Raw genomic sequence first — 24,278 nt, 5'->3', positions numbered from 1 at the left:
TTGAGCTAAACAACTTTTTCACCTCTATAAATCTGTTATAAACCAAAAAAAACAACAGTCTCAGTCAATGTCTAGTAAAATACTTTATTGAAATCCCATAATTCACAATTTCCATTGCTGAACACCCAGGAAATTCTGAACTAAGCAGGGAAGGAGGGAACTATACCAAACGCACTAAAAAAACCTCTCTTGTAAAACACCAAAAATAAGTTAAAGAATTGTCAAATGACATTTAAAAACACACGCGTGCACACATGTGCACGCGCGCACACACACACACACACACACACACACACACAAATACTCTTTAATAAAAACACAATGGAACATACAGGTAGCTAATACTGAAACAGTTGTCCACAGCAGACATAAGCACTTACTGAGGTCTGAGAGTGGCCATCCCAGAAAAACATATACCTAAAAAAAAATTCTAGTAATATTCGATTGACACCAAGTCCTGCTAGTCTAGGGGGCAAGAATCCATAGCAGGGGATGCAGCGTATAAGCTGTACTTTCATTGTAGTTCAGCCATCTCATACAAATTCCATTTAGAAATTTAATGCAACATTAAAATGTTGATTTCCCCCCGCACTAGTTCCTTGGGGTAATGGCTGTCGAGGTATTTATTAGTGATTAATGAGTATTGCCACATTGTCAAATTGTGCAAGGGACAAAAAAGGCTAAAAAAAACCCAGCAAATGTTTATACCCACGTCTGTCTCTCTAATGCACAAACAATATATCTGTCACATTTCACAATCTTGACCATTTTCCCCCCCCCCACAAAACGAATCTGCTTAAAATGCTGAGTATTAATCAAACTTAACAAGCAATTCATTAGCTTATATGGGAAACCAGAGAACACCTCTCAGCCAGTGTTGGAAAACCACAATTGCTACTCATCTCAGTCTATAGGAGGGAGCTGGGATGGAATAAACATGCTTTTGGGACAAGAGATAGGAAGTCAGACAGCAGAAGGCTGTGAAAAACAGGAGCCCACAGGTGATTCTACCCTGGACTGCTGATCGGAATGCAAAGTTGTTGTTTCACTGATATTGAAGTGCGATAGTGTAACGCATGTTATTTTTCTAACATACACAGACAAGTTGTATTGACTCAACTAATCAAATCTGATCATAACCATCACCTTCTATATTCACCTATGAAATAAAGCAGTCCAACAAGTCTCATCTGATCCTTTGTGAGAAAGAACAGAGGTACGTGCAAAAGACATCTCATTGTTATACCCCGACACCCCAGTACTGGATATAGGGCAACGAGCATCAAGCCCTATTAAAAACAAGGAAATCTGGCTGCTTCCAGGGGCGAACGAGGTCACCAAACACACGGAAAGTGTTTATAGCAGAGTCAAATCGCAACGGGATGTCACCTTGCAGGAACCAGCATCAGTGAGTGAAACATTAGAGTGGTGGGGGGAGGGGTTTCAGTGCCCCCCTCCCCCTCCCTGTCCAAACACACAAGGTAGCACAGAATCTGGGTGAACATCAGTAAGAGAAAGTGTCTCTACAACCTTACTAAACGTCCAAAATCGCTCTAAAGGTTCCAGACTACTTACGAGCAACACTGCCGGAACCAACTCAAAAGAATTAACACATTTGATCGACACAAGGGATCTTACTTCAAGGAACTCAATGTGGGGAAATGTGAACTTATCTGCTTTGGCAGTAAGAATAGAAAAGCAGCAAATTATTTAAATGGAGAGAGTGCAGAAGGATCTGGGTGTCCTGCTGCATGAATCAGGAAAAGTTAGTATGCAAGTGCAGCAAGTGATTAGGAAGGTAAATGGAATGTTGTTTATTGCAAGGGGAATGGAATATAAAAGTAGGGATGTTTTGCTATAGTTGTACAGGGCATTGGTGAGACCACATCTGGAGTGCTGGGTACAGTTTTGGCCTCCTTATTTAAGGAAGGATACATGTGACTCCAGACCCACAGCAATGTGGTTGACTCTAAAAATAGCCCTCTGAACAAGGGCGATTATGGATGGGCAATAAATGCTGACCTGGTCAGTGCCACCCACATCCTATGAACAAATAATAAATTATAAATGAATTAGAAACAATTCAGAGACGGTTCACTCGACTGATACTGGGATGGGTGGAAAGACTGGACAGGCTGGACTTGTATCCATTGGAGTTCAGAAGAATGAGAGGCAATTTTATTGAAATATATAAGATCCTGAGTGGGGGTTTGACAGAGTGGAGGCTGAGAGGACATTTCCCCTTGTGAGAGAGACTAGATCCAGGGGACACAGTTTAAAAATAAGGGGTGTCCCATTTAAGACAGAGATGAGAAATGTTTTCTCTCAGGAGGATCATAAATCTTTGGAACTCTCGTCCCCAGAGAGAGCCGAGGAGGCAGGGTCATTGAATATTTTTAAGGCAGAGGTAGACAGATTCTTGACTAACAAGGGAGTCAAAGGTTTCTTGACTAACAAGGGAGTCAAAGGTTATCAGGGGAAGGCAGAATGTGGAGTTGAGGCCACAATCAGGTCAGCCATGATCATATTGAATGGTAGAGCAGGCTCAAGGAGCCGAATGGCCTCCTCCTGCTCTTAATTCGGATGTTCATAAAACTAAAACGCTGACTATTCTGTCCAGCAAACTGATAAGTTTGCAGGAAATAATGCACGTTGCCTGTCCTCCCCGCTCCCTTCCCTCAAAGCCAGATCATTGAGAGCAATGACATTCAACAAATGCAGAGAAACCCAAAGGGCTGGATGGACAGAGACCCTTGACCCACCTCAGCAAGGGCAGGGGAATTTAGCAGGTCATGAGGAACGGCCAATAGGTCAAAGCACTGTTCTGGAAGGCCTCAGCAGCTGTCTCCATTTTATGCTGAGCTTATCCCAGGAAATGCCAACATTGAGCTCCTTTAAATGGATTCACAGACACTTGACCCAGGACCATGACTGTGGCTGAACATCCACGATCCCATCTAACTCAGCTGAGGCTAATAGACTGCAGAAGGAATACAATTACCTTCACGCACACTGGTACTTTGGAAATAGGAGCCCTAGATCATTTGACACAACTTTGTGCCACTTGTGACGGTCTTGCAGTTGCCCCCATCGGGATTTGGTAACGTGGTAGGCCAGATCTTTAATCTGTGTCCGTGTTGTGTAGCTGCACATCAACCAGGGATCAGGGGAAGTGATCTCAACCAACAGTGCACTAAACCCAGGCAGATTGGGCCAGGGTTAAAAAAAGACATACAATCGTACATTCACTCAGATTATCCAGAAATGTCCAGTGGAAGGTCTAGTTGGCTCTTTATGTGGGTGACAACAGCAGGAGAAGGGGGGTGGCGAGGGTTTGCTCTTCAGCAGCCGGTTTAGAGTCCCCACTAAATTGAAAAACCTTTGGGAGGATTCACAGGAGTGTCACAAGTTCAGGACAGCTGCCAAGTACAAATTCTCCCCAGGGTCCTGGGGCCACATTTATCCCTCAGCTGACATCAAAATTGGCCCCCCACACTGTTTATATTACAACAGTGACTATACTTCCAAAGTACTTCATTGGCTGTAAAGCGCTGTGGGGTGTCCAGAGGTGGCGAAAGGTTCCATCTTAGGTAATGCAAAGTTTCAACACTTGAGATGGACACTCAAAGAGTACTGAACAAAACTTTGGAATCATTTAATTACCAGTCGGGTGCTGCGTTGTATGTGTGGTGGAGAAAAGTTGCCAATAAGCCCTCTCCTGATCACTGCACTGAGTGTGGCTGAGCTGTGATTCAATCACTATCCTGCATTAATGTGAGACAGGAGATGGAGAAGAGAATCTCTCAGCCTCCACTACTTTTGAACAGGGTACACATCCCATGAAAGTAGTCTTTAACAAGCACCAAGAGAACTATTCCCACTGACAGGAGCCTCAGTAACCAGGGGACACAGATTTAAGATGATTAACAAAAGATCCAGAATGGGGGAGAAGAGAATGTGTTTTTTTTTTTTACACACACAGCGAGTTGTTGTGATCTGGAAGGTGCTGTCTGAAAGGGCAGTGGAAGCAGGTTCAATAGGAACTTTCAAAGGATGTAAAAAAATTGGAAGGGATAAAAACTGCAGGGCTGTGGGGGTAGTTGGGCTAATTGAGAATAGCTTTCAAAGAGCCAGCATGAGCATGACAGGCTGAATGGCCTCCTAGAAGCCAAGATTTGATAAAAATGCTACATTGCTCAAGTAAGCCTTCATGTGGGCTATAAACTACCTGGACCTAATCACTTTCCCACCTGTCAATATCTCTGTGATTCCCTCTCCTCACTAATGTTATCCTCACTGCAAAGAGCAAATTCCAGTTATTAAAAAAATTAATTCTTACTTTAAAAAAGCTCAAGTAAAATAAAAATCAGCTTTTGCCCATTTGCTGCCACAGGACCCCATCCCTTCCCCAGCCCATTCCAAACCACCAGAGCAGGCTCTGTCTACCGGCTGCAGTTAGGTGTTGTTTCTGGTCCACCTCGCCACCCCTATACTTTAAAACAGTGAAATTCTCAACAACAGCAACACCTTCAAACCTCACCCACGGTACAGGAACTACTGAAGCATCCAACAAGAATAATTCCAGGCTGCTCGAGTACATCATAGCCATGTGGAGTATATACTCCTATCTACACCAACCCTCACCACCCAAGGATCAGTTCCTTAACTCACTAACACTCTACCCACAGGCCTGTGCTCAGGCAGCCAGTGTATACAAACAAAACTTAACCACTTTGGACATTTGTTCAACCAGCACACGGTGTGCCTTTTCAAGTTTCACAAAGGAATAATAATTCTTCACTTTCATCCTCCACTTCCTTCAGCCAGTTGGCCCTACAAGGTGGGCAGAGCTACTTCCCCAAGAGACCTTCCAGGAATAACCTGGAGCCAGAAGGATGAGAAAGATAGAAAAGTGAATTGAGTGGATAAAGGAGAGGGAGGATTGGAGGAAAGAGAATATTCTGAATGATGTCCACTTGGCAGCTCTGAGACTGGGAGTCTCTCACGGTGACAATCCAGTTACTTAACGTGGACGTGGCTGGTAAGTTCAAATTAAAATAGAACTGAAAACGGCCACTCACGTGGGGGCTCAGGGCTGACCCCTCCCCGCCCCGCCCCGGGGTCCGGAACTGACCCCTCCCCGCCCCGCCCCGGGGTCCGGAACTGACCCCTCCCCGCCCCGCCCCGGGGTCCGGAACTGACCCCTCCCCGCCCCGCCCCGGGGTCCGGAACTGACCCCTCCCCGCCCCGCCCCGGGGTCCGGAACTGACCCCTCCCCTCCCCGCCCCGGGGTCCGGAACTGACCCCTCCCCGACCCGCCCCGGGGTCCGGGACTGACCCTTCCCCGCCCCGGGGTCCGGAACTGACCCCTCCCCGCCCCGCCCCGGGGTCCGGAACTGACCCCTCCCCGCCCCGCCCCGGGGTCCGGGACTGACCCCTCCCCGCCCCGCCCCGGGGTCCGGGACTGACCCCTCCCCGCCCCGGGGTCCGGGACTGACCCCTCCCCTCCCCGCCCCGGGGTCCGGAACTGACCCCTCCCCGCCCCGCCCCGCGGTCCGGAACTGACCCCTCCCCGCCCCGGGGTCCGGGGTCCAGGACTGACCCCTCCCCGCCCCGCCCCGGGGTCCGGGACTGACCCCTCCCCGCCCCGTCCCGGAGTCCAGGACTGACCCCTCCCCGCCCCGTCCCGGAGTCCAGGACTGACCCTTCCTGTCACACTCCAGGGTCCCGGACTGACCCCACCCCCACCCTCCTCCTCCTCCCTTTAGTAGCCCCCTCAGGATGAGTTTAGATAGGCTGATTGCTGTTTTGTAGTGTTACAGATCAGGGAGTGGATCTCCCACGTTAACAAAGCACCAAAAAGTTAAAACCCTATTTTTGTCTTTAAAAACTAAAGCTTTAAAATTAGTGAAGAAAAAAGAAGTAGCGTTAAAACTCAGTTCTTGTCATTGCCAATCATAGCTACGATGCTGCAGCCCTAGTCTTCACCATCGTTACAATGTTCACTGTCCTGGTCGATCCCAGCTACGAAGTTTGTGACTTCACTGCTAGTAGATATGATGCTTGCAGCCTTTGTTGATCGTAGCTGTGATGCTCGGGGTCTTGGCTGGTCATAGCTACGACGTTGGTGGTTCTGGTCTTAGGCGGAGTTCAGTGTGCAGAGGACGACGGTGATTCAAGCTGAATCCCAATAAGTGTGGGGAGGTGTTGTGAGCCGACGGTTGGCAGGATGGGCCGCGGGTTCTGCCGAGCTCCCGGGGGCAGCGCCACTGCAGGCCGGATGAGGGGGGGAGGCGGTTGGTTGAGTGGAGGCCGGGATTGGAGGAAGCGGCCCTGTTGTAGGGGAGGGGGCTGGCGGTGGAGGGCGGGGGCTGCTGGCAGGGTTGGCCTGAGCAGTGGAGGAGGCTGGGAGAGGGTTGCTGGGGTCACTGGGGTGGCAGCTGGAGTCGGAGTGGCTGGAGCTGGGGCAGCAGATACAGGCGTCACTTGGACCTATGGAAAGAGAAGAGGGAGAAGGGGGTGGGGGAAGAGGGGTTAAAGTTCATTGCCAACGGACACAAAACCCCTTCCAGAATTCGGCTGAAGATCCAACCACTTCCTGCAAACTGGCTCCTCAAATGCTTTTCTCAAATGCAACTAATATCCCAACCGACCCCAGCCCCCAACCTCCCTCCAGTCCCCAACACTACCACCACCACCAGCAGGCAACATGTAACTCATGTACCTCAGCCTCCTCCTCTACTTCCTCCTCGCTGCTGGCTAGCGATTGGTTGGAGCCACTGCCATCGTCCAGTCCCGACAGAGTCCCAGCATTCCCCTGCACTTCCTGCTCTGCCTCCCACTCCTGCAGGATCTCCTCCAGGTTGAAACGGCGACGGTAACTGATGAAAAAAGTCTTCACCTGGGCCAGCGTCTTGTTCCCGATCACTTCCGCGATGGCCTGGAAATTCCGCCCATATTTACGGATTCCTGAACATAGAAACATTTTGGGATTTTTTTTCCTTTGGGGTGGGGGTGGAGAATTTCCATCTTCCAACATGCTATCCAAAACAGAGAGAGGGTGTTCCTCCGGTTCCAAGCCCCTCCCCAGTCTCTGTTACTGAGGAAATGAGGTGACTGGTGCCCATGTCCACAGCCAATATGGGGTAACGCAAATTTTACTTCATTCCACCTCCCCCACTCCCCACAGCCTTTCAAATTAACTTCAATCAACACAACTTGGATCAGGAACTAAGTGGATTGGGGGGAGGAAGGAGAAATAAACAATAAAACACAACATCTTTCTCATCTGACAGGTCAAGTCAAGCACCATCCAGTACATGAACGGACACTGCCCAGCTGAGGAGACTCCCTACAGCCTCTGACTGAATGAGATCCCTCACTCCTGACAGAAAGGAGGAGGTGCACTGAAATAACATGCTATCAAGCTAAATGGAGCAGGGTGGGGGAGCAGGGCAGGGGAGCCTGCAGTATTCATGAAGAGGTGTGGATACCTTGAACAGCGAGGAGCTGCTCCTCGGTCGTCCAGCGAGAGTTGAGCTTCAGATTGGACTGTGGAGACGGAGAATGAGAGAATTACAACACTAGTACATCTAAAAATAAACTACACTTGTACAGGTCAATACTTCAGCTCAAAACAGAGAGAATCTCCCATTTCTCAAGCGTCTTTCATTCACACGGACATCCCAAAATGCTCAACAGCCAATGAAGGACTTTTTGAAATGTAGTCACTGTTGTAATGTAGGAAAACAATTTGCATGCAGCAAGGGCTCAGAAAGAGAGGTAATGGAAGAACCAGATCATCTGTTTCTAGTGAAGTTCCTCGAAGGATAACAATTATTCCAAGGGGCACTGCGGAGAACTACCCCCTGCTCAGTGGCTATGGAAATTTTTAAACATGAACCCGACAGCACAGATGGGGCCACAGTTTAACAGCTCATCCAAAGGATGTTACCTCAAGTGCAGCACTCCCACAGCACTGACCCTCCAACAGTGCGGCGCTCCCTCAGCGCTAACCCTCCGACAGCGTGGCGCTCCCTCAGCGCTGACCCTCCAACAGTGCGGCACTCCCTCAGCGCTAACCTTCCGACAGTGCGGCGCTCCCTCAGCGCTAACCCTCCGACAGTGCGGCGCTCCCTCAGCGCTAACCCTCCGACAGTGCGGCGCTCCCTCAGCACTGACCCTCCAACAGCGTGGCGCTCCCTCAGCACTGACCCTCCGACAGCGCGGCGCTCCCTCAGCGCTGACCCTCCGACAGTGCGGCGCTCCCTCAGCACACTGACCCTCCGACAGCGCGGCGCTCCCTCAGCACATTGACCCTCCGACAGCGCTGACCCTCCGACAGCGCGGCACTTCCTCGGCACTGACCCTCCGACAGCGCGGCGCTTCCTCGGCACTGACCCTCCGACAGCGCGGCGCTTCCTCGGCACTGACCCTCCGACAGCGCGGCGCTCCCTCGGCACTGACCCTCCGACAGCGCGGCGCTCCCTCGGCACTGACCCTCCGACAGCGCGGCGCTCCCTCGGCACTGACCCTCCGACAGCGCGGCGCTCCCTCGGCACTGACCCTCCGACAGCGCGGCGCTCCCTCGGCACTGACCCTCCGACAGCGCGGCGCTCCCTCGGCACTGACCCTCCGACAGCGCGGCGCTCCCTCGGCACTGACCCTCCGACAGCGCGGCGCTCCCTCGGCACTGACCCTCCGACAGCGCGGCGCTCCCTCGGCACTGACCCTCCGACAGCGCGGCGCTCCCTCGGCACTGACCCTCCGACAGCGCGGCGCTCCCTCGGCACTGACCCTCCGACAGCGCGGCGCTCCCTCGGCACTGACCCTCCGACAGCGCGGCGCTCCCTCGGCACTGACCCTCCGACAGCGCGGCGCTCCCTCGGCACTGACCCTCCGACAGCGCGGCGCTCCCTCGGCACTGACCCTCCGACAGCGCGGCGCTCCCTCGGCACTGACCCTCCGACAGCGCGGCGCTCCCTCGGCACTGACCCTCCGACAGCGCGGCGCTCCCTCGGCACTGACCCTCCGACAGCGCGGCGCTCCCTCGGCACTGACCCTCCGACAGCGCGGCGCTCCCTCGGCACTGACCCTCCGACAGCGCGGCGCTCCCTCGGCACTGACCCTCCGACAGCGCGGCGCTCCCTCGGCACTGACCCTCCGACAGCGCGGCGCTCCCTCGGCACTGACCCTCCGACAGCGCGGCGCTCCCTCGGCACTGACCCTCCGACAGCGCGGCGCTCCCTCGGCACTGACCCTCCGACAGCGCGGCGCTCCCTCAGTACTGACCCTCCGACAGTGCAGCGCTCCCTCAGCACTGACCGTCCAACAGTGCTGATCCTCTGACAGTGCGGCGCTCACTCAGTAGTGACCCTCGGACAGTGCGGCATTCCCTCAGGACCGACCCTCCGACAGTGCGGCGCTCCCTCAGCACTGACCGTCCAACAGTGCTGATCCTCTGACTGTGTGGCGCTCACTCAGTAGTGACTCTCGGACAGTGCGGCGCTCCCTCAGGACTGACTCTCCGACAACGCGGTGGTCCCTCAGCACTGACCTTCCGACAACGCGGTGGTCCCTCAGTACTGACCCTCTGACAGTGCGGCGCTCCCTCAGTCCTCTACTGGGAGAGATGGCTTCGATTATATCCATGATGAATCAGCAAGGCTCAGTTGAGGCTCATGTCTGCGTCAGGAGTTTGTGGATTTAAAAATCCACTGGAATACTACAGGAGTGCTGCATTGTTGGTGGTTCCATGCTCTGAAGGAGACATTGACCTAATCGAACTCAGGCGTATAGAATACATCTTTAATTATAAACTCATGAGGCGAACCTTTTCATAGGGAGTTGTGAGGCTACACGTGTACGACCAGAGTTTGTGAATGAAGCAAAGACCAATGTCAGAAAGTATGGATACCAGGGGACCCACATGAGATTAGGATAATGCTCATGGGGAGGAGAAACCCAGCATGACTATATGGGCCGAATGGTCTGTGCCCATGTTGAAATTCTCTGACCGTGAATGATGAGTTCACGCTACTTGATGAGAAGTTGGAATTTCTCCTTATGTTTGAGAACCAAAACTCCTCCTTCAAGTCACATCACATAAAACATCAGTTTGTGGGGCTCGTCTCCAACTCAAACACCAACTATCACAGTATAAATATGTGTATTGGAGGGCACAGGCAATGTCCTGATGGAGGGAGGGTTAGCGATAACACACTCATACCTCTGGTGGTCGCAGTTTGTCAATCCCCCCATCCAGTGTCTGTTTTAAAGAGCTGTTTATCTGTTTTATCGTCTGCACCTGCAGTTCAGAAGTGAGATAAACGTGACATCTCTGGCAATAACTGAAGAACATCTACTACTAAAGCTTTTCGGAAAACACCCCAACTATCCTGTTCTTACCATATCCCCCAACCTCCTCTTCCCCAGAAATTCATCCAATTTCATCTTTTACCCCATGATTCACCCAGGACAGGTACAGCACGGGGTCAGATACAGTGTAAAGCTCCCTCTACACTGTCCCCATCAAACACTCCCAGGACAGGTACAGCACGGGGTTAGATACAGAGTAAAACTCCCAGTACATTGTCCCCATCAAACACTCCCATGGTAGATTTAGCACGGGGTTAGATACAGAGTAAAGTTCCCTCTACACTGTCCCCATCAAACACTCCCAGGGCAGGTAGAGCAAGGGGTTAGATACAGAGTAAAGCTCCCTCTACACTGTCGCCATCAAACACTCCCAGGACAGGTACAGCACGGGGTTGGATACAGAGTAAAGCTCCCTCTACACTGTCCCCATCAAACACTCCCAGGACAGGTACAGCACGGGGTTAGATACAGAATAAAGCTCCCTCTACACTGTCCCCATCAAATACTCCCAGGACAGGTACAGCACGGGGTTAGATACAGAGTAAAGCTCCCTCTACACTGTCCCCATCAAACACTCCCAGGACAGGTACAACACAGGGTTAGATACAGAGTAAAGCACCCTCTACACTGTCCCCATCAAACACTCCCAGGACAGGTACAACACGGGGTTAGATACAGAATAAAGCTCCCTCTACACTGTCCCCATCAAACACTCCCAGGACAGGTACAGCACGGGGTTAGATACAGAGTAAAGGTCTCTCTACACTGTCCCCATCAAACACTTCCAGGACAGGTACAGCACAGAATTAGATACAGAGTAAAGCTCCCTCTACACCGTCCCCATCAAACACTCCCAGGACAGGTACAGCACGGGGTTAGATACAGAATAAAGCTCCCTCTACACTGTCCCCATCAAACACTCCCAGGACAGGTACAGCACGAGGTTAGATACAGAGTAAAGCTCCCTCTACACCGTCCCCATCAAACACTCCCATGGTAGATTCAGCAAGGGGTTAGATCGAGAGTAAAGCTCCCTCTACACTGTCCCCATCAAACACTCCCAGGACAGGTACAGCACGGGGTTAGATACAGAGTAAAGCTCCCTCTACACCGTCCCCATCAAACACTCCCAGGACAGGTACAGCACGGGGTTAGATACAGAGTAAATCTCCCTCTACACTGTCCCCATCAAACACTCCCAGGACAGGTACAGCACGGGGTTAGATACAGAGTAAATCTCCCTCTACACTGTCCCCATCAAACACTCCCAGGACAGGTACAGCACGGGGTTAGATACAGAGTAAAGCTCCCTCTATACTGTCCCCATCAAACACTCCCAGGACAGGTACAGCACGGGGTTAGATACAGAGTAAAGCTCCCTCTACACTGTCTCCATCAAACACTCCCAGGACAGGTACAGCACGGTGTTAGATACAGAGTAAAGCTCCCTCTACACTGTCACCATCAAACACTCCCAGGACAGGTACAGCATGGGGTTAGATACAGAGTAAAGCTCCCTCTATACTGTCCCCATCAAACACTCCCAGGACAGGTACAGCACGGGGTTAGATACAGAGTAAATCTCCCTCTACACCGTCCCCATCAAACACTCCCAGGACAGGTACAGCATGGGGTTAGATACAGAGTAAAGCTCCCTCTATACTGTCCCCATCAAACACTCCCAGGACAGGTACAGCACGGGGTTAGATACAGAGTAAATCTCCCTCTATACTGTCCCCATCAAACACTCCCAGGACAGGTACAGCACGGGGTTAGATACAGAGTAAAGCTCCCTCTACACTGTCCCCATCAAACACTCCGAGGACAGGTACAGCACGGGGTTAGATACAGAGTAAAGCTCCCTCTATACTGTCCCCATCAAACACTCCCAGGGCAGGTACAGCACGGGGTTAGATCGAGAGTAAAACTCCCTCTACACTCTCCCCATCAACACTCTCAGGGCAGGTACAGTCAGGGTTTGATAGGGTAAAGCTCCCCCTACTGTAGCAGAATGATATTTTCTATTTCCTGTATCTGTCATCTTGTGCCTCAAGCTACCAAATTAAGAATCAGTCTTGTTGCAGGGTTGGGAGTGGGAACTGGCAGAAAGACAGGCTTCTCAAACTCATTTGATATCAGATCCTAAACACAGGAAACCAGGACCATGTTCTTCACCAACCACCACCTCCCCCCAACCAACCCCACCACCTCCCCCCCACCAACCCCACCACAACCTCTCCCGAGTTTTGGGCTGTGTTTGATTCCAGAAGTGGAAGGTCAGGATTTAAATCATTGCAGGATCAGTTCCTAAAGTAAGTCTGCAACTGCCTCAGCCCACCCCAGGTCTTGTATCTTCCACTTGCTCACCTGGCGTTTGATGGAGATGAGCTGTGAGTCCAGCTGTCGGAGGGAGATGGTGGCAGCATTGGGGTTAGCAGAAACTCCAGCTACCTCATCCTGGCTCAGGTACATGTCCTTGGGCGGCCGTCTCTTTGAGCGCGGCGGGTGGTGACGATACTGGATGCTCTGCGACTCTCTCTTCACTGACACCGATTTGCCATTTGTGGGTTTCTGCTCGCCGGAACGCTGCAGGTCGGGGAAGGGCAAAGATCAGAAGCACAGTTTGAAACTGTTTTTGTTCACATTCCCTCCCTGTTTTAAATACTCCCCCCACAACAAGTATTTTCTTTTTAATCCACTCTCTCTATGCCAATGGTGATGTCAAGGCTAGAGATGGCGTTGAGCCACCTTCTTGAACTGCTGCCACTATGATAGTCTTTGTAGAGATTTCCAAAACCTCTTCAATTGCTTTACTGTTCTTGCACCCCCACCCAGCATCTCCCCAGTCCACCCACAATTTTCTAAACGCTAAGAAGCTAGTGTAAGGAATTTTTGTTGGACTGCTGTAAAGAACATTATCTTTTGACTTTCTGTTGGACCGTGGATTAGAATTACAATGGCTGCAGATTGAAATACTCCACTGGAACAGGATGAGAGAGATATATACAATGTTGCAGTCCTGGAACAGAGTGTGCCATGGAAGACAGGATGGTGCCAGAAAGGAGTTCTGGACCAAGTAAGCTGCCTGACAACAGCCTTTAATTGGCTCCTGACTAGATGACCAGGGTGTGTGTGAAGAGCAGGGCAGCTGAATAGCTCCTGGCCTGAAAGGAACAAGACCTAAAACCTCTTTTGTTGTGTGTGTAGGAGATTCCAGTAATTCCACAATAATAGCTATTTTTTTTTCCCTCTCCTCCTATCTCTATTATATCTCTATTACCTGCTTACTCTGAAAACCCCTGTCAAGAGGTAAAGGGGAAAATCACTGTTAGAGACATTAAAAGGCAAGTGTTCAACCAGTGAACTAAATATTGAAAGTGCAGGAAGACCACCTCATGTCATCAACAAGAACTGAAAGGAATTTGAATACATCGGTCAAAATCAATCCATCGAATCCTGTACTCCAGAACTGGTGCTATAAAACAGTTTTATCCCACCCATAAAATCCATATTTTTGTGCCTTATACGTGTGTGTATAGGGCTTTAAGAAGGTGGTAGAGTTTAAGTTAGATTGTTAGAAACTAGCAGTTCATATTTCTTTCTTTTGTCACTGGTTAACGACAGTTTGTTCAATAAACAGTTATTTACTTATGAAGCTTACAAACCTGATGATCGTATTCTGTTAACCTAAATTAAACTGTTAGGTAGAATTGGGGCAATCTGGCGGTTTGGTCAAACTTTTCACATTTGTTGCGGCTCGGGGAACAGTGGGGCTGATATTACAGCGCATTCTCCCCAGTGAGTCGTGACAGTAGGAACGAAGGAGAAGCAGAGCTGTCTATGGCTGGCCTGTATAGTGTGCAAAAAACAAACTTACCTCCCTCTTGACATCAGGTTCATAATCACTGTCGTCAGCGATCTGCACTGTTACTTCCTCTGCCTCATCGTTACTGCAAAGCAGAAGAAAAACAACTGAAAGAGATGAAACACAGGAGATAAAGCAGGGATTGAAACATCATCCAACTCTTGCTTAGCCCCCAGAAACATGGGGCTCCAGTCAATCTTAGTCCAAGATTCATAATGGAGCCTCATGGCCCCCTTCCCAAAAGCACATTTATTTATAGAGCTTAGGTAGGAAAGGACAGGTTAGCTGAGCTACAGGGACCACAGGGCCTCTGGCTCAATTTCCACACTGTCAGTTTCTCCTGCTGCGAAGTGTGTCATGGGAGGGCAGGATCAGGCTGGGCTGCAATGTGATGTCTCCTGCAGCTGAATAGACAGATGGGAACGCTAGGCTAGGAATTGCCAGGGTGCCCAAGGGTTGCCTATATTGTACCTTACAGCTCAGCAAAGTGAGGGATGGTGGGGGAGTGCAGAAACAACCCACAGACCTGTCCTCCCGCTCTTTCTTGTGCACCAGCTTGCGAGCCTGCCGATCCATCACGCTCGTTCGAGTCCGAGTCTTCTTCCAGGAGTAATAATATTTCACCAGGCTGGAGATGAGCTTGTCTGGTAACTGTCAGAAAGGGAGGATATCACTGACCGACTGCTTTACTTGCCAGAAACCATCAAATGCTTGGCAAATTCTGGCAGAATCATCAGCCCTGCTTTCCCCATGCCCCACCCATTATAAACAAGACTTGCACTTATACTGCACCTTTCACCACCTCAAAGTGCTTCAAAGCCAATGAATGAAAATGTAGCAGCCAATTTGCACACCGCAAGATCCCACAAACAGCAATCTGGTAATGACCTGATCACCTATTTTAGGTATAGGTTCAAGGATAGTTAACTGTCTCAGTGATCACAATCACTGGCTGTTCTCTCTATAAGTCTGTCCTCATAAATAGAGTCAATCAAAACTCAGCTCAACTCCACAGCACCTCTATCATGAGGGGTGGGGAACAAGCAGAGTTTCCATTCTGCTCAGCCTATCTCCCAGTCTCGCACCCACTCGTTTCATGCTCCCATTCTCACCCTGTCCCACTCTGTCAATCCTGACCCCACAGCACACCACTGGGACAAAATGAAAATTCCCAGCCCTGCAAGATCCTCTGCCTTGCACAGGTAAACCGCAGCAGCGTTCACGCACGATGGGGCTTTGGCCATGCCAGCTCTCACCATCTGCTGGATGCGCTGGAAGCTCTTCCCATGGAAGCTGAAAGCCTGCTCAAACAGTACTTTGTCTTCTACAGTCCATTCATCCGGGAAAGGTGTGAAGTTGGCCAGGTCAGCGAGTGATTTATCAACGTCGTGTTTGTGCCACAGAAGCATTCCCAATGCCTGGGGCAGTGGAGAAGAGAAAGAGAGAGAGATGAACAGATATTAGGCACTGAACAATCAGCACACCAGATCTCTTGCTGCCATCACCCCACCCCCACAATAACCCAACTTTCCTCCCTCGGCCCAGCCTCACTACCCCATACCCAATCTGCCTAATCACACCCCGTCCATCGATCATCCCCACCACCTGACCCCTCGATTAGATTCCAGTCTGTAACTCACTCCCGGGTATCTGTTATTCTATATATAAACCCCCGAACCCCTCGATTAGATTCCAGTCTGTAACTCACCCCCGGGTATCTGTTATTCTATATATAAACCCCCCGAACCCCTCGATTAGATTCCAGTCTGTAACTCACTCCCGGGTATCTGTCATTCTATATATAAACCACCCCGAACCCCTCGATTAGATTCCAGTCTTTAACTCACTCAGAATCACTGAATCTTAACAGCACAGGAGGCCATTCATCCCATTGTGTCTGCACCAGCTCTCCCAATGAGCATTATGACCTAGTACCATTACCATGCCTTTTCCTCATACCCTTGCACGTTGTTTCTATTCAAATAATTATCTAATGCCCTCTGGAATGCCTCGATTGAACCGGCCTCCACCACACTTCCAGGCAGCGCATTCCAAACCCAAAATACTCGTTATGTGAAAAAGATTTTTCTCATGTCACGTTTACATGTAACTCACTCCCGGATATCTGTTATTCCACATATAAACCACCCCGAACCCCTCGATTAGATTCCAGTCTGTAACTCACTCCCGGGTATCTGTTATTCTGCAGAAACCACTCCGAACCCCTCGATTAGATTCCAGTCTGTAACTCACTCCCGGGTATCTGTTATTCTATATATAAAGCACCCGAACCCCTCGATTAGATTCCAGTCTGTAACTCACTCCCGGGTATCTGTTATTCTATATATAAACCACCCCAAACCCCTCGATTAGATTCCAGACTGTAACTCACTCCTGGGTATCTGTTATTCTATATATAAACCACTCAAAACCCCTCAATTAGATTCCAGTCTGTAACTCACTCCCGGGTATCTGTTATTCTATGTATAAACCCCCCAAACCCTCGATTAGATTCCAGTCTGTAACTCACTCCCGGGTATCTGTTATTCTGCAGAAACCACTCCGAACCCCTCGATTAGATTCCAGTCTGTAACTCACTCCCGGGTATCTGTTATTCTATATATAAAGCACCCGAACCCCTCGATTAGATTCCAGTCTGTAACTCACTCCCTGGTATCTGTTATTCTATATATAAACCACCCCAAACCCCTCGATTAGATTCCAGTCTGTAACTCACTCCCTGGTATCTGTTATTCTATATATAAACCACCCCAAACCCCTCGATTAGATTCCAGTCTGTAACTCACTCCCGGGTATCTCTTATTCTATATATAAACCACCCCAAACCCCTCAATTAGATTCCAGTCTGTAACTCACTCCCGGGTATCTCTTATTCTATATATAAACCACCCCGAACCCGTCGATTAGATTCTAGTCTACAACTCGCACCTGGCTATTTGTTAGTTTATATATAAACTCACTCCTCTAGCCAAACCCCTTGATTAGGTTTCAGGCTGTAACTCACTCCTGGAGACCACCAAAATCTTCAACATACCTGTTCTATGTTGTACCCATGCTTCTCCTTGGCCATGGCGATATATTCATCGACTGAAAAGAAAGAGGCAGGGTTAGAAAACTGCATCAAATGGGGGAATGTTGCTTAATAATCTGAAAACCAATATCATTGAAGAAAACTCTCTTAACAGTAAGTTTCAGCATTTGGAGAGGCTGCACTTACTAGAATCAGCCCAAGGATATGTTTGAATATTAGTCAGGATCTTGCCTCACTGTGATTGGCCTATCTACTGGCCTTATCTCCAACTGAACTCCCTACTTGTTCCCCTCGGTCTGCAAGTACCTCTCCCTCCCCCTGCGACCGGCCTCCCCTCCCCCCTCCTCCCCCCCCCCACCCTCCGCCTGCCATCCGCCTCCTCCCCCCTCTCCTCCCCCCCACCGCCTACCATCGCCCTCCCCCACCTCCGCCTGCCATCGGCCCCCCCCCCCACCTGCCATCGGCCTCCCTCCCCTCCCCCTGCCATCGGCCTCCTCCCCCCTCCTCCCCCACCCCCTCCGCCTGCCATCATCCTCCCCCACCACCTGATCGGCCTATTTTTGATTCCCATCTTTCCTGCTTTCTCCCTTCCTGCCTTCAGTGAAGCATTTGTTTGTCAGTCTTCACTTTTCAAGAGAGATATAATACCCGTCATGGGAACTCTCAAGCTGACCTTCTTCATTGCTATTTTAGCTCAGATTCAGCTAAATATTCAATTCTCAAACCAAAATCGTCACCAACAAAACTTACGTTTTGCATCTGAAATGTTGTGATTGGGAGACCATACCAACATGCCCTTTGTATCCTTCTCACTGAAACGGGCAGAACTGTCTAAAAAAACAAACAAAAGCTCAGTTGTGAATCAGAAAATTTCTTGTAAAAGGGGGAACTCACTTACACATGGCATTGCATATTGGGGAGGAGGGAAAACTATCAGAAGCTTGCCCATGCTGTGACTTGTGACTTGTACCTTGAGGATTCTGTGTTCTCAGATTTTCAATATCAGTTTATTTACGTTTCTGTGTAGTCAAGTCTTTTCAGGGATTCTCAAGGGAGAAGGGATGCCAGTTCAGTACCCCAGATCCAATCTAACGAGGGCCTTATGTAAATGTAACATACTTTCTACCCCCTTTGTTCAATTAGCCCTTTTAATTAATTTTCCTACCTGCCCAGATACAACCCGTGAAGCTGGATTTTTCCTTATTCAGATCCATGACAATCATGTGGTCCTGTTGAGCCTACACCGGAAGGCCAACAACAACCAGATAAATAGTAAGGGCCCTCAGGACACTGCACAACGCCTCCTGAACATGTCTGTTGTCACTTCATTGCAGCTCCCGCTTCATAGAAACAGCTCACTACAATGGACCTCACGCTCACCTCAAGGCCAATGCAACTATGGCCACTTTACAAATGGAAATCATACCTGGGTGACACTCTGGAACAACAGCTTGGTAATCGGATCCGACCCGGATCATACTGTCTAAAGCAGAGGAAAAAGCAAGGCAGAAAATTACTGGAATGGTTAACAATGAAAAGTAGTAAACATTGGAAGGGCGGAGGGGCAAGGAATGAAAAAGACTAAGTCTGGGACTGCACCCATCAACTGTAAAAAAGAAAAAGAGCTTTTTTGTCAAAGCTTTTTCTCTTGCACTCATCAGGACAATTTGCAAGAATGCCAAATGTAGAGGGGACAACTATTTATACAGTAGAAGAGTCCACTTGCCAACTAATCAGCTCCCTGTTCTCATATTGTATAAATTGTTGTTCCTTTACATTTGGGATTCTTGCGAATTGCCTGAATGCAAGACGAAAAGCTTCGACAAAAATGTTTCTTATTTCAGCAATACTCAACTTATGTACGACCAAACAAAACCTGTAAAACAGGAGTTGTGGAAGATCAGATAAGAAATATAGAACCTCACCATGCAAGCCATGCTGGTCCCGTTTTTTCCACTCAATGGAAACAACAGACATGGTTCCGTGCGAGCGTTCCTCATCACTGCTTTCCTCCTCCGAGTGACGTGGGTGTTGACTCCCGTTGTTGCTTCCATTGTTAATGCTCTTCATTCTGGTTCCACGGGACAGAATTCCCGTTGAACCCGACTTCTCCATCATTACTGGCATTGCTGTGGGAGCTGAGGAAGGAAAAAGATGGGAAAAGAATAGCAAAGGTGAATGCAGAATATTTTTTCCCATTGGATTGCGAGAGGAAGGCAAGGGGACACAAGACCCAAAGGGTAACACCACGGCAAGAGCTGTAATACTTTTGCGGGGAGGTGTAGGGGAAGCTTTACTAGTCATTCAGAACCAGCCATGACCTGACCAAAACACAAAGTGTTCCCTTTCCCAATGCCAACGCCGCTCAAAGAACCCAGCCAAACCAAATATAATTTTTAAGAAAAGCTGGTTTAAACATTACTTCCTTCCACCTGTCGAAGGGCCAGTGCCGAGGGAGCGCCGCACTGTAACAGGGTCAGTTCTACTGAAAGAGGGTCAGTACTGAGTGAGCGCTGCACTGTAAGAGGGTCATTACTCAGGGAGCACCACACTGTCGGAGGGTCAGTACTGAGGGAGCGCCGCACTGTCGGAGGGTCAGTACTCAGGGAGCATCGCACTGTCGGAGGGTCAGTACTGAAGGAGTGCCGCACTGTTGCATGTACTGTCTTTAAAACGGAGGTGATGTCCACAATCTTAAATGGACTTAAAAGCTTCCCTGGGTCAATTTTATAGAGCAGGAGGCTCCAACTGGCCAAATATTTATCTTTCAGTCAAATCATTGAAAACAGATAATCTGATCAATTATCTCACTGCAATGAGGGACCTGTCAGTGTGCAAACCTCCTACATCACTACAGAGACTACACTTTAAAAAAATACTTAGATGGTTGTAAAGTGATTTGGGACATCCTGAGATTATGAAAAACACACAAAGAAAATGCAAGTCTTTCTTTACTTCCAGTTTTGATAACTGGTGACCCTTCCCACTGCCACGGATCAGAGATGGTACCAACCCATACACAGCAGGTGAATCCCAGGTTTAACAACCAGCCTGTGCTCATTTCAGTGGCAGCTGGAGTACAACAAATTAGATGTGGATAGATTGGGCTCACTGCAATGTCCCCGTAATTGGACAGCCCACCTCCTGGGCAAAGTTTTGAAGTGTAACTATGGAACAGTTAGCCAGTGACACTCCCTCTCTGCAGATGGTAAGGGAACAAACTGGATTAAAAGAGAAATTACAACAGGAAATGTGGCCCTGCATCTCAAGAATAAAATGGCCCTCACAACACCATAAATGTGAAGCAGACTTTAATGCAACAAACACCCAGAGAACAATATAATCCAACCGTAGCTGTTCTAGGAAGAGAAAGACTGACCTACAACCACCTCCAGAAACCTGTTGTGAGCTGAGGTATCAGCTTCTAACCGCTTTGCTGTGTTTAGTTTACACAGCCTGCTTGCTGGAACATCTCTGACTTGGTCACCCTCCTGCAGGCCTCATCTCCTGTCCTGGGACTAGGAGGGAAAGCCCCAAGTGGAATTTTTGAAGTGCAATCCGAGTCAGTGATTGTTGGGGAGGCCTTTTGGACAAGCTCCTCAAAATGCTCTCTCATCCCAGCAAGAAGTCAATCAAGAGCAGGATCATGTGCCAAACTCCTCCCTCTCTACCCAGGTTGCTATGGCCAACAACTGCTGGTGATCAAACCTGGGATCTTCCTGCTGAGTGTGGCTCAGCTGCTGACTGGATCAATTTAATGAGCTGTTCGGAGGGCGGGTGGACCAGTCAGAGCTTTTCACTTTAATACTGCACCATACCAAACTAACAGACTTTACTGCGCAGGAACAGGGTAATCAGCCCAACTGTCCATGACAATGGTTCACACGAGCCTCCTCCTACCCCCTCTTCATCTCACCCTATTAGCATATCCTTGGCAACATTCTTGTAAACCTCTTCTGCACTCTCTCCAGTGTGTTCACATCCTTCCTATAGTGTGGTGCCCAGAAATGTATACAATATTCCAGCTGAGGTCTAACCAGTGTCTTATATAAGCTCAGCATAACTTCCCTGCTCTTGTACTCTATGCCCCTATTAATAAAGCTCAAGATATTATAAGGGTCATGAGGACTTGAAACGTCAACTCTTTTCTTCTCCGCCGATGCTGCCAGACCTGCTCAGTTTTTCCAGGTAATTCTGTTTTTGTTTTTGTTCAAGATATTATATGCTATATTAAGTACTCTCTCTGCCTGTCCTGCCACCTTCAATGATCTATGCACACATACATCCAGGTCTTTCTGCTCCTGCACCCCCTTCAAAATTTCACCCCTTATTTTATATTCTGTCCATGTTCTTCCTACCAAAATGCATCACCACACTGAACTCTGCTACCTATCTGTCCACTCCACCAACTTGTCTATGTTCTTTTGAAGTTCCATACCTTCCTCCTCACAGTTCACAATACTCCCAAGCTTTGTATCATCCGCAAACATTGTCCCCTACACACCAAGATCTTGATCATTAATATATATCAGGAAAAATAAGGATCCCAATACCAACTCATGGGGAACTCCACTACAAACCTTCCTCCAGCCTGAAAAACATCCATTGACCATTACTCTCTGCTTCCTATTTTTCAGCCAATTTTGTATCCAGTTGCTACTGTCCCTTTTATTCCATGAGCAATAACTTTTCTCACAAGTCTGTTGTGTGGCACTGTATCAAATGCCTTTTGGAAGTCCATGTGCACATTGACAGCATTACCCTCATCGACCTTTTCTGTTACCTCTTCAAAAAACTCCAGCAAGTTAGTTAAACACGATTTCCCCTTTAAAAATCCATGCTGGTTATTCCTTATCAACCCATATTTTTCCATGCGACTATTAATTCTATCCCGAATAATCGTTTCTAGAATCTTGCCCACTGAAGTTAAACTGCCTGCTCTGTAATTGCAGGGCTTATCCTTACAGCCTTTTTTGAACATGGGCATAATGTTTGCAATTCTCCAGTCCTCTGGTACCATCCCTGAGTCTAAGGAAGACTGAAAGATTATGGCCAGTGCCTCTGCAATTTCTACTCTCATTTCCTTTAATATCTTTAGATGCATCTCATCTGACCTGGTGCCTAGTCAACTTTTAAATACCAACAGTCTATTCAACATTTCCTCCTTATCAATATTGAACCCTTCTAGTGACAAGAGTTTACTCGTCTGTCACCATGGTCTGGGTAACATCTACCTCCTTGGTAAAGACAACTGCAAAGTATTAATTTAATACCTCAGTCATGGCCCCTTCGTCCACGTGTAAATTCCCTTTTAGGTCCCTAATTGGCCCTCCTCTTCCTTTGACCACCCTTTTACTATTTATATGCCTATAGAAGACTCTGGGATTCCCCTTTATGTTGGCTGCCAGTCTTTTCTCATAATCCCTCTTCATTTCCCTAATATGCTTTTTCACATCCACTCTGAACCTTCTGTTTTCCACTTGGTTCTCAATTGTATTTTCTACCTGACACCTGCCATAAGTACACTTTTTCTTCGTTATCTTAATTTCTATCTCCTTTTTCATCCAGAGAGCTCTGGATTTGTTTGCCCTACCTTTCCCTTTCAATGGAGTATACCTTGACTGTGCCCGAACCAATTCTTTTTTGAAGGTAGCCCATAGTTCAGTTAGTTTTTCCTGCTAATCCTTCCAGTGTATCTGACCCAGCTCCATTCCTGCCCCATCGAAGTCAGCTCTTGTCCAGTTAATTATTCTTACTCTGGATTGCCTATCGTCCTTTTCTATCATCACCCTAAAACGAACAATACAATGATCACTGTCTCCTAAATGTTCCCCACTGACACTTGATCTACTTAATCCACCTTATTTCCAAGAACCAGGTCCAACAGTGCGTCTTTTCTTGTTGGATTGGAAACATACTGTAGAAAATTCTCCTGAACACAATCTAGGAACTTTTTCTCCTCTCCGCCCTTTTCACTACCACTGAACCAGTCTACATTCAGGTAATTAAAGTCCCCCATAACTACTCTACAATGTTTGCATCTCTCTGTAATTTCCCTGCAGATTTGTTGTTCTCGCTAGTTGCCGGCCTATAGACTACACCGAGCAATGTAATCACACCCTTTTTGTTCCTTAGTCCTAGCCAAATTGATTCTGTCCTTGAACCCTCTGGGACATCCTCTTTCTCCAGCACTGCAGTGCTCTCCTTAACCAATAGCACCACCCCTCCTCCTTTCCTATCCTTTCAGAACACCTCGTACCCTGGAATATTTAACACCCAGTTCTGCTCTTCCTTGAGCCAGGTCTCTGTTATTGCCACAACATCATATTTCCACATGGCAATCTGCGCCTGTAACTCCCCAATCTTATTTACTATACCCCCTGCATTCACATACATGATAGTAACCATGATTTAGATCGTTACCTTCTCCCTTACCCCACCTTTACCTATTAACTTACTATTTTCCATACTAATGCTATCTGTCCCTCCCAGTATTTTGTGCACCCTGGTATTCCTCTCTAATATTTTCTCTTGGTTCCCACAACCCTGCCGAGTTAGTTTAAAGCCCTCCCAACAGCACTAGCAAAATGCCCCGCAAGGAACTCAGTCCCAGCTCTGTTCAGATGCAACCCATCCAGCTTGTACAGTTGCCAACTCCCCCAGAGCCAGCCCTAGTGTCACAGGAATCTAAAGCCCTCCCTCCTACACCATCTTTCCAGCCACACATTCATCTGCCTTATCCTCCTTAATGAGTTGATAACCTTTACCAATGTAATGGTGGAATTCTTCAGTCTTCCTATAATCTTCAGACTTCTCAGGAATGCAATCTCTGTTAGATCTGGTCTTCTCTCAGACTCTTCAATCTTGTCAGCGCACTGCACTACCGGCCTTGTCTCTTTGCTTAGGTGTCTAAATGCTATCACATTTCTGCATTTTGCCTGTTTGTTTGAAAGGTACAAACTCCTGATAGTGGGAGGGCCTCGA

General features: G+C 48.6%; 2 protein-coding genes across 5 annotated transcripts in view; one reads left to right on the top strand and one right to left on the bottom strand.

Annotated features, from left to right (window-relative positions):
• The window catches only part of mark2b (MAP/microtubule affinity-regulating kinase 2b), a 370,292-nt gene extending 362,309 nt beyond the window's left edge, over positions 1–7,983 (top strand). Inside the window, exon 20 of the mRNA XM_041182005.1 lies at positions 7,296–7,983. Within this exon, the coding sequence (XP_041037939.1) occupies positions 7,296–7,364 (69 nt within the window). The 3' untranslated portion in view covers positions 7,365–7,983. The remainder of the gene's footprint in view (positions 1–7,295) is intronic.
• The window catches only part of rcor2 (REST corepressor 2), a 61,572-nt gene continuing 43,056 nt past the window's right edge, over positions 5,763–24,278 (bottom strand). For 3 of the 4 annotated variants that reach the window (XM_041182008.1, XM_041182010.1, XM_041182011.1), the window contains 12 exons: positions 19,220–19,432; positions 18,721–18,777; positions 18,045–18,125; positions 17,298–17,350; positions 15,499–15,660; positions 14,769–14,893; positions 14,255–14,327; positions 12,745–12,963; positions 10,229–10,306; positions 7,494–7,551; positions 6,725–6,969; positions 5,763–6,492 (listed from right to left, as the gene is read on the bottom strand). In XM_041182008.1, coding sequence (XP_041037942.1) covers positions 6,151–6,492; positions 6,725–6,969; positions 7,494–7,551; positions 10,229–10,306; positions 12,745–12,963; positions 14,255–14,327; positions 14,769–14,893; positions 15,499–15,660; positions 17,298–17,350; positions 18,045–18,125; positions 18,721–18,777; positions 19,220–19,432 — 1,706 coding nt within the window. In that variant the 3' untranslated portion in view covers positions 5,763–6,150. The remainder of the gene's footprint in view (positions 6,493–6,724; positions 6,970–7,493; positions 7,552–10,228; positions 10,307–12,744; positions 12,964–14,254; positions 14,328–14,768; positions 14,894–15,498; positions 15,661–17,297; positions 17,351–18,044; positions 18,126–18,720; positions 18,778–19,219; positions 19,433–24,278) is intronic. The other variant, XM_041182012.1, reaches the window with a different exon arrangement.

Source organism: Carcharodon carcharias (genome assembly GCF_017639515.1).
Source record: "Carcharodon carcharias isolate sCarCar2 chromosome 37 unlocalized genomic scaffold, sCarCar2.pri SUPER_37_unloc_2, whole genome shotgun sequence".
Classification (NCBI taxonomy): domain Eukaryota; kingdom Metazoa; phylum Chordata; class Chondrichthyes; order Lamniformes; family Lamnidae; genus Carcharodon; species Carcharodon carcharias.
Note: the sequence above shows the minus strand (reverse complement) of the source record. Positions and strands in the feature narration are given on the sequence as shown.